Source organism: Liolophura sinensis, chromosome 11, assembly GCF_032854445.1.
Source record: "Liolophura sinensis isolate JHLJ2023 chromosome 11, CUHK_Ljap_v2, whole genome shotgun sequence".
Classification (NCBI taxonomy): Eukaryota; Metazoa; Mollusca; class Polyplacophora; order Chitonida; family Chitonidae; genus Liolophura; species Liolophura sinensis.
The window spans coordinates 5,419,547-5,433,678 of NC_088305.1; the positions used below are offsets into that span (position 1 = coordinate 5,419,547).

At 40.7% G+C, this 14,132-nt stretch overlaps 1 protein-coding gene across 1 annotated transcript in view; it reads left to right on the top strand.

Annotated features, from left to right (window-relative positions):
- Nucleotides 1-14,132, top strand: part of LOC135477786 (calcitonin gene-related peptide type 1 receptor-like) — a 107,926-nt gene that overhangs the window by 51,741 nt on the left and 42,053 nt on the right. The window contains exon 2 of the mRNA XM_064757987.1: nucleotides 13,808-13,924. Within this exon, the coding sequence (XP_064614057.1) occupies nucleotides 13,808-13,924 (117 nt within the window). The remainder of the gene's footprint in view (nucleotides 1-13,807; nucleotides 13,925-14,132) is intronic.

Below are 14,132 nucleotides of genomic sequence, written 5' to 3' on the forward strand. Positions count from 1 at the left end.
GTACGGCCAAATGGCCCAAGAGCAAAATCTCACATTACAAATCGTCCAGTTCAAAAAAAAATATTTACATGTACTCCTGCATAGAAAAGCATTTGGAGAGCCCGAACCTGTGCAATATATATGCTCTCATTTTCTATGTCACAACGATGAAGAATCTTTATGAAACTTCCCCTATCAGGATGTTGATCACGATCACCCTGACATTTATTGGATCGCTGCTTGGCCCAAGGCCAAACTGTTCACAAAGTTCCATACAAATCACTCCGTAGTATTTTGTCTAAAGTTGCTGACAGACTGCAAGACAAATAAACGATGGCATATACATGTGACCCTTTGCGGAACACCGCTCCCCCCCCCTTCCCTTTCTCATAGCACAGTTGGTAGAGCGTCCGCTTCGGGATGTGGTAGATCCAGGGTCAATCCTGTGTTGTTTCACACCTAAGACCTTAAAAGAGGAAGTCAGTATAATGGCTCGGGCGGGTCGGCTTACTTGTCTTCGGTAAGCCGGCTCAGTTAAGCAGCACTAGATAAAAGGGCTGTGGAAATCCGTCCTTGCAACAAGGAGGCACATTACATGTACATGCTCTCTTAGGACTCCTTAGTCGTCATATGATTGGGAAAAAGAGTAAGACGTTAAACCCCAAGAACTTAAGCACTCCTCTGGGGAGGTAAAAAGATAATCAGATGGCGATGTGTGATAACAGTGTGAGCACTGACCAGGTAACGGCAACATTTCCAGCCAGAAGGTCAATGTGTGGAAAGCAATTAATATCACTGCATTTTATTTCCCTTTTTACTCAGCTCTGTTAAAGCCATGAAACTAGGGGGCGATTATAAGTTGCTGCTATTTACGCGTTTACATAAACAGTTAGAACAAAACCCTAACTACAATAACTTCACAAGATTCCGCATTTTCACCGGTTAAGAATATAATTCCTTCCCTAACCTAAATTATGTTTCCTCACTCGGAATGCACAGTACGAGATCTACAAAAGGGTAACATATTATACAATACTGTACATTTGACCGCAAAACCGGTGACTAAGAAGACACACATTTATATTTATTACTGTTATATGTTGATGGACTACGTTGTTGTGTAAGGCCACACACGAGAATTTTACATTGGCAGTTAGTTTTATGTGTGAAGGAAACCGAAGTGCCCTGGGTAAACAAGCGATCTTTGGCAAATTACTAACGAAGGTTTCGATGTATGACATAGAGATAAAAAAGTTATCTAGTTTTCAAAGACGCAAGAGCCATGCAATCACGCTGACTCCTTACTGTAACCAGTGCGATACAAATAGTTTAGTTATTGGTGTTGTACGCCGTACTCAAGAATATTTCACTTATACGACGGCGGCCAGCATTATGGTGGGAGGAAATCGGGAAAACAAACACGACCATACAGATTGATGTCAGTCCCAGTAAAAACAGTTAGAGTGGAAAAAATGTACAAGGCCGGGTTCGAACTTACCCCCACCCCCACACCAACCCCTTACACACAAACCACCTCGTCTGTCCGATTAACAGGTAACTTCAACCATAAGATCACGGCCCGAAACCTGGATGAAACATATTTCAACGGAAAGCAGGGTACCAAGCTTTCTAAAAAGTGTCATACTTTATTATTTTATTTAACGAGATTTCACCGAATAACATATAGAACAAAATGACAATACTGAACAAATGATTGGTGTGAGTCGAGACAACTATCTTGAGAATTTTATCCAATCAAACGCGTTGCTCTCAGATTGCATGGCTTAAGCTGTGACGTAGCCTTTACCATTCACTCCATCAAGTGACATATGATAATACAGAACTACTGTTTAAGATATCATTTTGAGACCGTTTACAACGATTTAGTTATGTGTAGCCAAAGGGCCATTTCACAAAGTGTTGTGTAAAATTAGTTGATTTACAGGCCGTGTAATATTCAACGACAGTATCACAAATTATGTATGTCAGTAGCAGTCTCGGCCTAAACCGCACTCATCTCCGTAAATTCATTTTGTGCCGTTCCTTTCAGCGTTTAGTCAGCAGTTTCTAAACAACAAATATCGGATATATAAGTTTTTCTCTGAATTTATTACAGCTGAAGAATTCAAATTTTGCTCCTTCGTCTGTCTTGCATACAATGGATGTTTTTCCTGTTTTCTATAAACGAGTAGCCTTTATAATAAACTGAAATCTAGGAAAGTAAGAAATTGTTCAATTAGTATTCAAGTCCTGTTTCAATGCGCTAGCCTCTCAGTTCTGAGGGTCAAATGAGGCAGCCGCAAGTACCATTTTTGAAGTCTTTGGTATGGCCCGACCCCGGCTTGATCCCAGGCCTCCCCAATTCGAAGTGATACGCTCTAAGCATTAAACCAGCGAAGCGGTCCTTTATAAATAAAGTACATCGTATATGTATGTCTTTTCAAATCAAAGCTTGAGTGTATTTAGGAATCCCACGTCGGTCGCTCATGTCACATTTATATGACCTAATACAGCAGTCTTGGTCACACTGTTCGCTCTTATCACCCTGAAAATGTGGTCCAATTTACTGAATCGGTTTCGAGTCATTACTCTGTGTTTTATCCTGGGTTCATACGATAAATAACCGGCGCCTTGTGTCGACCTGACCGCTTGTTATTTCATGCTCGGTGGGTGAAGGAGGAACGCTTAGCGCAGGAAATATCCTTCGTGGTTCTTTCCATTAAACCAGTATCGTGACGACTTGCCATTGTCGCAATAGAGCCCTTCTTAATGGGTCTGAGCAATGAGAAGCTTTTGTCGACGCTTACTCCAGCGGCTGAGCTTCAAGCTAGGCCAGGAATGGTCGGTGTGAATCGAATTAGTGTGGTCAGAAAGCGCCATCAACTGTCCAGTATTTTCCGATAACTACGACCGACTTTCGTCCAACCGTCCCCGGCCGTTATTTATCATTCAGACGAGCAGGAGAAACAGATTTCAACGGACAAATTGTTTCGCGATTGTTTGCGTAAGGTAGAGAAGGATCAGAGCAGCCAGGATGCGGACATTTTGTATACACTCACATACTACTTACAGTACGGCTGTAGTATAACATACATGTGTAATTGTCCCGTCAGGACGTGGTCCGCCAGCGTCAAGAGAGAGGCTGTTAGGTAAAGCAAATGTTTACAGGAACACTGAGCATGGCCTAACATCAGCAGAGACTAATAGAGCAGCTACGAATTGGTTCTGAGTGGAACTTCAACCCTTACCCATTATAATGATGGGGTCACTTTATTTTTTTTTCAAATCGAACAATTGTGAGCGTTAATCAAATAACATAGTAATATAATAACATAACGTTATGACGGGATAATCGATAAAAACTAAGACTTGGCTCTGAGTAAAACGTACTGGACCACACTGCCGTTTGTAGCGATGCGATCGGTTTATTAAAACAACGCAAACGATCAAGTGACGTTTTATTCTGTCAGAAGTTTTGAAATCTCAAGCGTGCGGGCTGACAGGTAACATGTTACAGTCTAAACCATAAGGCGAAATAATCACGGTTAATCATCTCTATATGTGTACTACATTCATGAGATCACCCTAGAACTCGTTGTTTGATAAAGGAAGTAACTGTGTGTGAGTCTGTCACTGCTAAGAAGTAATTCAGTTTAGCATGCTTTTTGTTGTGTATTTTCACGTAAGCAAGCGTAATCCTTTCAGTTCTGGTGGACATACACTAGGTTAGGGTTGTAGAACGTATATCGGGTTGTAATCTTACAATGCATTTTGACAACCACGTGTTAAAACGTTAAAACTTTGTCGTATAATTTTTGTCCATTCTTGAATTAAAGACATGCCGGAGTTGCCGAGATCAATATATTTCCTTCTCAACTGAGACCAGTGAGCGTCTGGAAATAATTATTGCTGGCATTCCTTTAAAGTGTAACTGTAATGGTGTGAAATTTACTAGACGGACAAGTCAAAACCATTCATTTAAATGTTTGGAGATAGTTAAATGCATTAAATGTTTAAATTCTAAGTTAAGCTTTATATGAAGCCGCCCTAATTCCTTACTTGTGCTTTATATACTTTCTTGGTGTTTTTGATGGTTTGTGTTGCTCGTTAATTGCAAATTGTTCTTGTGATTATTGATATGGAGCGTCCTTTTTCGTTGAGTGAGTGAGTGATTGGGGTTTAACGTCGTGCTCAACAATTTTTCAGACATATGACGACGAAGGAATCATTAGGGTGCATGTACGTGTAATGTGCCTCCTTGTTGCAGGACGGATTTCCACCGCTCTTTTATTTAGTGCTGCTTCACTGAGACGACTTACCGAAGGCAAGTAAGCCGTCCCGCCCGAGCTATTATACTGATACGGGTCTATCCCCTTCATGCTGAACGCCAAGCGAGGAAGTTACAACTTCCTCTTTTAAAATCTTAGGTGTGACTCGATCAAGGATTGATCCTGGATCTACCGCTTCCGAAGCGAACACTCTACCAACTGTGCTATCCGGGCCGGTCCTTTATCGTTGACGGCTGGTATTCGTTTTTACGTCTAGATTCTGAACCATGTAGCCAGTGTTCGGATACAATCACGACACAGGATGTTTTCCCCTCTCCAAACACAACTTTTAATTTGGTATAGCTCTTATTACCTACCCACCGGTAAAATATCGCTGAAATAAAGTTCCCAACCATTTCACTTATACGTCAATGTAAAGACACTTTTCATACATTTAATACGTCCAAAATATTAGTAAAAGTATCTTAGGTGAAACATTTTCAAGTCCGTTACTTACTTCGATTTTGAAGAAACGGTAATAAATGCGAATACCATCCATTTAATGCCAGGAAAGTTCCACTAGAAAAATCTTTGACAAATGGGGCTTTTCATGGTTTTAATGTATTTTCACGATGCTTATCAATCTTTACCACAAAACGGTAAAGACAAATATTATGATGCTAGAACAGATACATAGGTTTACTGTGGAAAAAAGACGGACCAGTGCAATTATCGGTACTCCGCATTTAGCTACAATCGGAGAATTCAAATTGGTCATTTACAGAATCTTACCACGCGCGATTCCCGTAGAAGCTTTGCAAAAACAATTCTACTCGTCCTATTTTTAGACACCTCATACCTTTTCATTGGCCTTTATCAGGAGGCATTCAAAACACCTATCAAACAGTTTATTTCGCCTTTTTTGTCCTTGCTAAACCATCCATACTGGTTTCCCTGGATGTGTTCACATGGTTAAGATGGCCTTTTCATCTGATTACAAACAGCACACCAATATGTACGTGAATTAACATCCTCTGTTGAAGCTTCCAGGAGAACTTATGAAAGCAAATTGGATATTGTCCTCCGCTTTTACTTGTCTTCACCTGTAAAATATGGTAAAGGTTTGAGCCCAGTAAGAACAGCCTCGCGCTCTTGAATCCTGTAAGAATATTCACATTAACCACGGGCTCACTTATAACGATAAGTGGGGGCTTTGTTGGCTCAGATATTGAAAACGCTGTCTCGCTGCGACTATCCTGCCCCTGACAAAACCTCACCGCTCTCGTATCAATGGAAATTTCTTGAGCAAGGCGTTAAACACACTCAAATAAATAAATATTACGCTGTGTTCCCCGCAACACACAGCATGTGTACATGTAGAAGTACCAACCACCAGAACAATCTGACCTCAAGGCACTCAGCACACAGTGGGCAACGCAGTGTACAGGGTGTGTATTACAGTATGGCTATGTTATAGCAGAACCTTTGCTCTTTATGGCTATTTTAAAGCAGAAACGCTGCACTGTATGGCAGTTTGATAGTTGAACCGTTGCTCTGTGTTATCATTTTATAGTAGAACCGCTGTCATGAATAGCAATTTCAGATTTTATGAGAGGAAACCGGGCAGAGCCAAGGGGAAACCAGCAACCATTTACAGGTCAATCTACAAGGCTGGATTTCAACTCCCCTGTCCTCACCTCTCTACCTCGCCAGTCTCACAAATAGTAGCTTGAACCAGTCGATCACGGTAGACATTTCTTTGGCTGATACCTTCCCTTACCTTGATATTATTGCAAAACAATAATCTTTATAATAAACTCATATCCAAGATAGTAGTGAATTGGCTAATACCTTCCCTTACCTTGATATTATTGCAAAACAATAATCTTTATAATACACTCATATCCAAGATAGTAGTGAATTGTTTAGTTAGTATTCAATTCCTGTTTCCCTGCTCTAACCTCGCAGTTCTGAGGGTCAAAAGAGGCAGTAGCAAATACCATTTTTAAAATCTTTGGTATTTTGGGTTTGATCCCAGGCCTTCCCAATTCGAAGGACGACTCTCTAAGCATTAGGCCAGCAAAATGTTCCATCATACATTAAATAGAATGCATGATTTGCATGTCTTGTCAACTCACAGACTGAGTGTATTCAGGAATCCCAGGTTAGTCGATCATGTCACATTTTTATGACATAATACAGCAGTCTTGGTCACACTGTTCGCTCTTATCACCCTGAAAATATGGTTCAATTTACTGAGTCAGTTGCGAGTCATTACTCGGTGTTTTATCCTGGGTTCATACGATATATAACCGGCGCCTTGTGTCGACCAGACCGCTTGTTATTTCATGCTCGGTGGGTGAAGGAGGAACGCTTAGCGTAGGAAATATCCTCCTTGGTTCTTTCCAATAAACCAACATCGTGACGACTTGCCTTTGTCCAACTGGAGCTCTTCCTAACGGGTCTGAGCAATGGGAAGCTTTTGTTGACGCTTTCTCTAGCGGTTGGGTTTCAAGCTAGGCAAGGAATTGTCGGTGTGAATTGAATTAGTGTGGTCAGAAAACTGTCCAATTTCGCGATAACTATGATTGCCAATCGACTGTCGTCCCACCAGCTGTAATTTGTTGTTCAGACGAGCAGGAGAAATAAATTCCAACGGACAAAATGTTTCCCGAATGTTTGCCTAAGGTAGAGTTTGATCGGAGCAGCCCGGATGCGGTCATTTTGTATACACTCACATTTCTACTTCCAGCAAGGTTGTACCAGTAGATAAATGCTGCTTGTCCCGTCATAATGCGATCCTACCGCAGGAAGACAGAGGCTGTTAGAGACAGGGAACACTGAGCATCGCCTAACATCAGCAGAACGTCGCCGAGCAGCAAAGAATTGGCTCTGAGTGGAACTTCAACCCTTACCCATTATAATGATGGGATCACTTGAGTTTTTTTCAAATAGAACGATTGAGAGCGTTAATCAAAATAACATGGCACATAACGTTATGACGGGATAACTGATAAAAACTAAGACTTGGCTCTGAGTAAAACGTACTGGACCACACTGCCGTTTGTAGCGATGCGATCGGTTTATTAAAACAAGGCAAACAATCAAGTGACGTTTTGTTCCGCCAGAAGATTTGAAATCTTAAGTGTACGGGCTGACAAGTAACATGTTACAGTACTAAACCATGCGACAAAATAATCACAGTGAATGATCTCTATATGTGTACTACATGCATAGGAACTTCCTAGAGCTCGCTGTTTGATAAATGAAGTAAATGTGCGAGTCTGTCACTAAAAACACGTAATTCACTTTAAAACATGCTTTTTCCTGTAGTGTATTCCCACGTAAGCAAGCGTAATCCTTTCTGATCTGCTGGACATACACTAGGGTTGGGTTGCGTTGTACAACCTATCTCGAGTTGTAATCTCGCAATGCATTTTGACAACCACTGTTTTAAACATATAAAAACTTTGTGGTATATGTTTTGTCCATTCCTGAATTAAAGACAAGGCCAGCGTTGTCGCCATTAGTAAATTTCCATCTCCACCGAGACCTGTGTGCATCTAGAAATATTGTTTGCTAGAATTCCATGAAAGTGAAAAGAAACTGAAAAAATGGCGTAAAATTTCTTAGACGGAAATTCAAAACCATGGGTAAAATGCTTCTTTGTACTTCATTTAAATGTTTGGAGATAGTTAAATGCATTAAATATTTAAATTCTAAGTTAAGCTTTATATGAAGCCGTCCTAATTCCTTACTTGTGCTTTATATACTTTCTTGGTATTTTTGATGGTTTGTGTTGTTCGTTAATTGCAAATTGTTCTTGTGATTATTGATATGGGGCGTCCTTTTTCGTTGAGTGAGTGAGCGAGTGAGTGGTTGGGGTTTAACGTCGTGCTCAACAATTTTTCAGACATATGACGACGAAGGAATCATTAGGGTGCATGTACGTGTAATGTGCCTCCTTGTTGCAGGACGGATTTCCACAGCTCTTTTATTTAGTGCTGCTTCACTGAGACGACTTACCGAAGGCAAGTAAGCCGCCCCCGCCCGAGCTATTATACTGATACGGGTCAACCAGTCATTGCACTATCCCTGTCATGCTGAACGCCAAGCGAGGAAGTTACAACTTCCTCATTTAAAGCCTTAGGTGTGACTCGATCAAGGATTGATCCTGGATCTACCGCTCCCGAAGCGGACGCTCTACCAACTGTGCTATCCGGGCCGGTCCTTTTTCGTTGACGGCTGGTATTCGTTTTTACGTCTAGATTCTGAACCATGTAGCCAGTGTTCGGATACAATCACGACACAGGATGTTTTTCCCTCTCCAAACACAACTTTTAATTTGGTATAGCTCTTATTATCTACCCACGGGTAAAATATCGCTGAAATAAAGTTCCCAACCATTTCACTTATACGTCAATGTAAAGACACTTTTCATACATTTAATACGTCCAAAATATTAGTAAAAGTATCTTATGTGAAACATTTTCAAGTCCGTTACTTACTTCGATTTTGAAGAAACGGTAATAAATGCGAATACCATCCATTTAACGCCAGGAAAGTTCCACTAGAAAAATCTTTGACAAATGGGGCTTTTTCAGCTTTTAATGTATTTTCACGATGCTTATCAATCTTTACCACAAAACCGTAAAGACAAATATTATAATGCTAGAACAGATACATAGGTTTCGTGCGGAAAACAGACGGCCTTGTGCAATTATCGGTACTCCATATTTAGCACAGTCGAGAATTCAAATTGGTCATTTACAGAATCTTACTCCCCGCGATTCCCGTAGAAGCTGTGAAAAAATCAATTTCTTTCTATTTTTATACACCTCATACCTTTTCATTTGCTTTTTATCAGCAGGCATTCAAGACAAATATCAAAACAATTTATTTCACCTTTTTATTCTTGCTATTTCATCCATACTGGTTTCCGTGGATGTGTTCACATGGTAAAGATGGCCTTTTCGTCTGATTACAAACAGCACGCCAATATGTCCGTGAGTTGACAGAGCTTCAAGGCATGAGGGTTCCTTTACTAATTATTATCCCATTGTGAATAGCAGGGTATCCTTTAACATGGACAAAGTGTACTCAAAGGTAAAAACACTTATCCTGTATTTAAGGCATTAGCATAATATTACTTCTCCAAAAAGAGGCTGGCCGAATCACTGTGTAGGCGGAGGTTCAAGAATTCTTAACACTCATCAACCTTATGTTGGCTAATAACGGCGTGTTCGCTCCAGGAACCATCCTCTGTTGAAGCCTATAGGAGAATTTATGAAACCAAATTGAGTTTGTCCTCCGCTTTTACTTGTCTTCACCTGTAAAATATGGTAAAGGTTTGAGCCCAGTAAGAACAGCCTCGCGCTCTTGAATCCTGTAAGAATATTCACATTAACCACGGGCTCACTTATAACGATAAGTGGGGGCTTTGTTGGCTCAGATATTGAAAACGCTGTCTCGCTGCGACTATCCTGCCCCTGACAAAACCTCACCGCTCTCGTATCAATGGAAATTTTTTGAGCAAGGCGTTAAACACACTCAAATAAATAAATATTACGCTGTGTTCCCGGCAACACACAGCATGTGTACATGTAGAAGTACCAACCACCAGAACAATCTGACCTCAAGGCACTCAGCACACAGTGGGCAACGCAGTGTACAGGTGTGTACTACAGTATGGTGATTTTATAGCAGAACTGCTCTTTATGGCTATGTTACAGTAGAACCGCTCCTCTGTATGGCTATTTTATAGTAGAACCCTTGCTCTGTATGACTATTTTAAAGCACAACCGCTGCACTGTATGGCAGTTTGATAGTTGAACCGTTGTTCTGTATTGTAAATTTATAGTAGAACCGCTGCCCTGAATGGCAAATTCAGATTTTATGAGAGGAAACCGGGCAGAGCCAGCGGGGAACCAAGAACCATTTACAGGTTACTGGCAGACCCAATACAAACAGTTAGAGTGCAAGAAATTTACAAGACTGGGTTTGAACTCCCCTGCGCTCACCTCTCTACCTCGCCAGTCCCACAAATGGTAGCTTGAACCAATCGATCATGGTAGACATTTTTGGGCTGATAGCTTGCCTTATACATTGATATTATTGCAAACAATTACCTTTATAATGAAGTCAAATCCAAGATAGTAGTAAATTGTTCAATTAGTATTCAATTCCTGTTTCCCTGCCCTAACCTCTCAGTTCTGAGTGTCAAAAGAGGCTATAGCAAATACCATTTTCAAAATCTTTGGTATGACACCACCAGGGTTCTATCCCAGGCCTCTGATCATGGAAGGGGGACACTCTAAGCATTAGGCCAGCGAAGCATTCCATCATACATTAAACAGAATGCATGATTTGCATGTCTTGTCAACTCACATACTGAATGTATTCAGGAATCCCACGTTGGTCGCTCATGTCACATTTTTATGCCCTAATACAGCAGTCTTGGTCACAGGAGCTTTTATCACCCTGAAAATATGGTTTAATTTACAGTGTCGGTTTCGAGTCATTACTCGGTGTTTTATCCTGGGTTCATACGATAAATAACCGGCGCCTGGTGTCGACCAGACCGCTTGTTATTTCATGCTCGGTAAGCGAAGGAGGAATGCTTAGCGCAGGAAATATCCTCCGTGGTTCTTTCCATTAAACCAACATCGTGACGACTTGCAATTGTCGCACTAGAGCCCTTCTTAATGGGTCTAAGCAATGGGAAGCTTTTGTTGACGCTTTCTCTAGCGGTTGGGTTTCAAGCTAGACCAGGAATGGTCGGTGTGAATTGAATTAGTGTGGTCAGAAAACGCCATCAACTGTCCAGAGTAATCCTGACCACTGCCAGTTTCCCGATGACTACGATTGCTAATCGACTTTCGTCCAACCGTCCCCAGCCGTGATGTGTCGTTGAGACGAGCAGGAGAAACAGATTTGTTTTGCGATTGTTTGCCTAAGGTAGAGTAGGATCAGAGCGACCTGGATGCGGGCATTTTGTATCCACTGACATTGCTACTTCTAACATGTGTTATTGTGCCGCCAAGACCTGGTCCGTCAGCATGAAGAGAAAGGCTGTTAGGGGCAGGGAACATTGACCATGTCCTAACATTAGCAGAAAGTCGTCGAGCAGCTACGAATTGGCTCTGAATGGAACTTCAACCCTTACCCATTATAACGATGGAGCCCTTCATGTTTTTTAAATCGGAAGATTCTGAGCGTTAATCAAATAACGTGACATATAACATAAGGACGAGATGATCGAACAAAACAAAAGAATTGGCTCTAAGTGGAACTTCATTCCTTGCCTTCTGTAGTGATGGGATTGCCTTATTAAAATAAGGCAAACGATCAAATGGCGGTTTAATCTGTCAAAACTCAAGTATTCGGACTGACAAGTGACATGTTACAATACTAAAGGACGAAATAAACACGCTAAATGATCTCAATATGTGAACAACATGCATGGGATCTTCCTGGAGCTCGATGTTTGATAAATGAAGTAAATGTACGAGTCTGTCACTGATAACAAGTAATTCAGTTTAACATGCCTTTTCTGGCTGTGTATTCCCACGTACACATGCGTAACCCTTTCCTTTCTCTGACCATATGCTAGGATTGGGTTACAGGACGCATATCAGGTTGTAAATTTGAAATGTGTTTAGGCAACCACGTATTTTGAACACGTTAAAAGTTTGTTGTATATTTTTTGTCCATTCTTGATTTTAAAACAAGGCCAAGTTTGCATTCATTAATATCTTTTTTTCCACTGAAGCCGGTGTATTTTTGCTGGCATTCCTTTAAAGGAGAAAAAAAATTAAATATCAAACAAATACCATTGAAAAGAGTATGCATTTCCTCACATATCCATGCCATAAAAAGTCTAATATGTACCTCAAGTTGAAAAATTATAAATAAATTCAGCGCCATAATCCGCTGTGGGCTTCTCCATTTCGCCTAAGAACTAGTCCTGAAGTCTTCTGTGTTAGGATGAGAATTTCTGTCGGAAACCGCCGATGTGCAGTTCGTACATTTCCGGTTGAAAATATACGTGACCTGCCAACCGACGGTACTTCGCTTCAATGATTTCCTCTTGACGATCGGGAAACCGGAATCCTGGACGGAGGTTTCGAGTTTACACGAACAAGCCGGCAGTTTTAACGACTCTCATTGGCTGAGGAGCAACACACCCCCAGCATAAATTACAGGGTATTAAAGATGGAGGACGCAATGGACTTAGCGATTCATGCCAGCTTTGCCGTTTTTAGGCTTTACGTGTATGGCGAGGAAATATCGCAAAATTATGCAGCAGGCACCACCAGATAGAAAAAAATGTTCTCTTTCCAGCCTTTTGTGCCATTTTTTTAAATTTTCTTATCTTTTAAAGTGAAAGAATGCTGAACTAATGGTGTAAAATTTATTAGACGGACAAATCAAAAACCATGAGTAAAATACTTTCATTTCATTTAAATATTTGGAGATGATTAAATGCATTAAATATTTAAATTCAAAGTTGGGCTTTATATGAAGCTGTTCTAATTCCTTACGTGTGCTTTGTATACTTTCGTGGTGATTTTGGTGATTTGTGTTTGTGCAAATTGTTCTTGCGATTATTGACATGGAACGTGCTTTTTCGTTGACGGTTGGTGTACCTTTTTGACGTCTGGACTCTGAACCGTGTTCAGGTACTCTCACGTCATAAGATATTTTTCCCTCTCCAAACACAACTTTTAATTTTTGTATAGCTCATATTACCTACCCACGGGTAAAACATCGCTGCATTAATGTACCCAACCATTTCGTCTGTAAGTCAATGTAAAGACACTAAAGTTGTCGAGGGCCTGCCACTAGCAGTACGGTTCACACAATCCACCTTTGAATACATTTACTGCATCCTAAATATCAGTAACAGTATTTTAGGTAAAAACTTTTCAAGTCTCTTTGGTGATACTTACTTCCATTTTGAAGTAACGGTAATAAATACGAATACCATCCATTTAACACCAGGAAAGTTCCGTATAAAAAATCTTCAACAAACGCGGCTTTTCATGGTTTTCATGAATTTTTACGATCCTTGTTAATCTTTATCACAAAACCGTAAAGACAAATGTTATGAACAGCAGCATGGGTTTAGTGCGGATAAACACATCCCTCTGCAAGTATCAGTACTCGAAATTGATCACAGCCGGAGAATTCAAATTGATCTCTTACAGAATCTTAGCCCGCGAGACTCCATTAGAAGCTGTGCAAATATCAATTTCTGTTTATTTTTAGACACCTCATGCCTTTTCATTGCCTTTTTATCAGCAGGCATTCAAGACAAAAAAAGCCGTGTTACCAAATATTCCTGAGTCCAAAAATTGGTTTTTAAATATCAAGTAAATAACAAAAATACCCTGTTTACCATCAATTCAACATAACAATGACTTCGTGTAAAACCATCAGAATCCAAATGTAACAATAATATAAGAATCTGAAATAAGAGCAATCTGGACATAATTTAGCTACCTATCATAGTAGCAGATAGTTGTTGTATGATAACTTTGCATTTCTTCCCTCTGTAGGTCAGGTGTATTGTAACAGGACATTCGATGGCTGGGGATGTTGGAATGACACACTGGCAGGAACAACGGCCTTTATCCCCTGTCCCTCCGACGTTGTTCCATACTTTGACCCAAACCGTGAGTACTGAGCCACCCTGTAGGAATAATGTCCTGAGGCGTCAGCCTAAACAAACCCGGGGAGATTCTGTCTATAGTCGTGACGCCGTCGTAACAGTTCAGCCCATGAGAGCTGAATAAAATGAAAGACATAGCATAGAAAGAAAAACCAAGGCAGCGACGACAGTGGGACGATTGGCTAATGATCATGCATGTACGTAACTTGTGA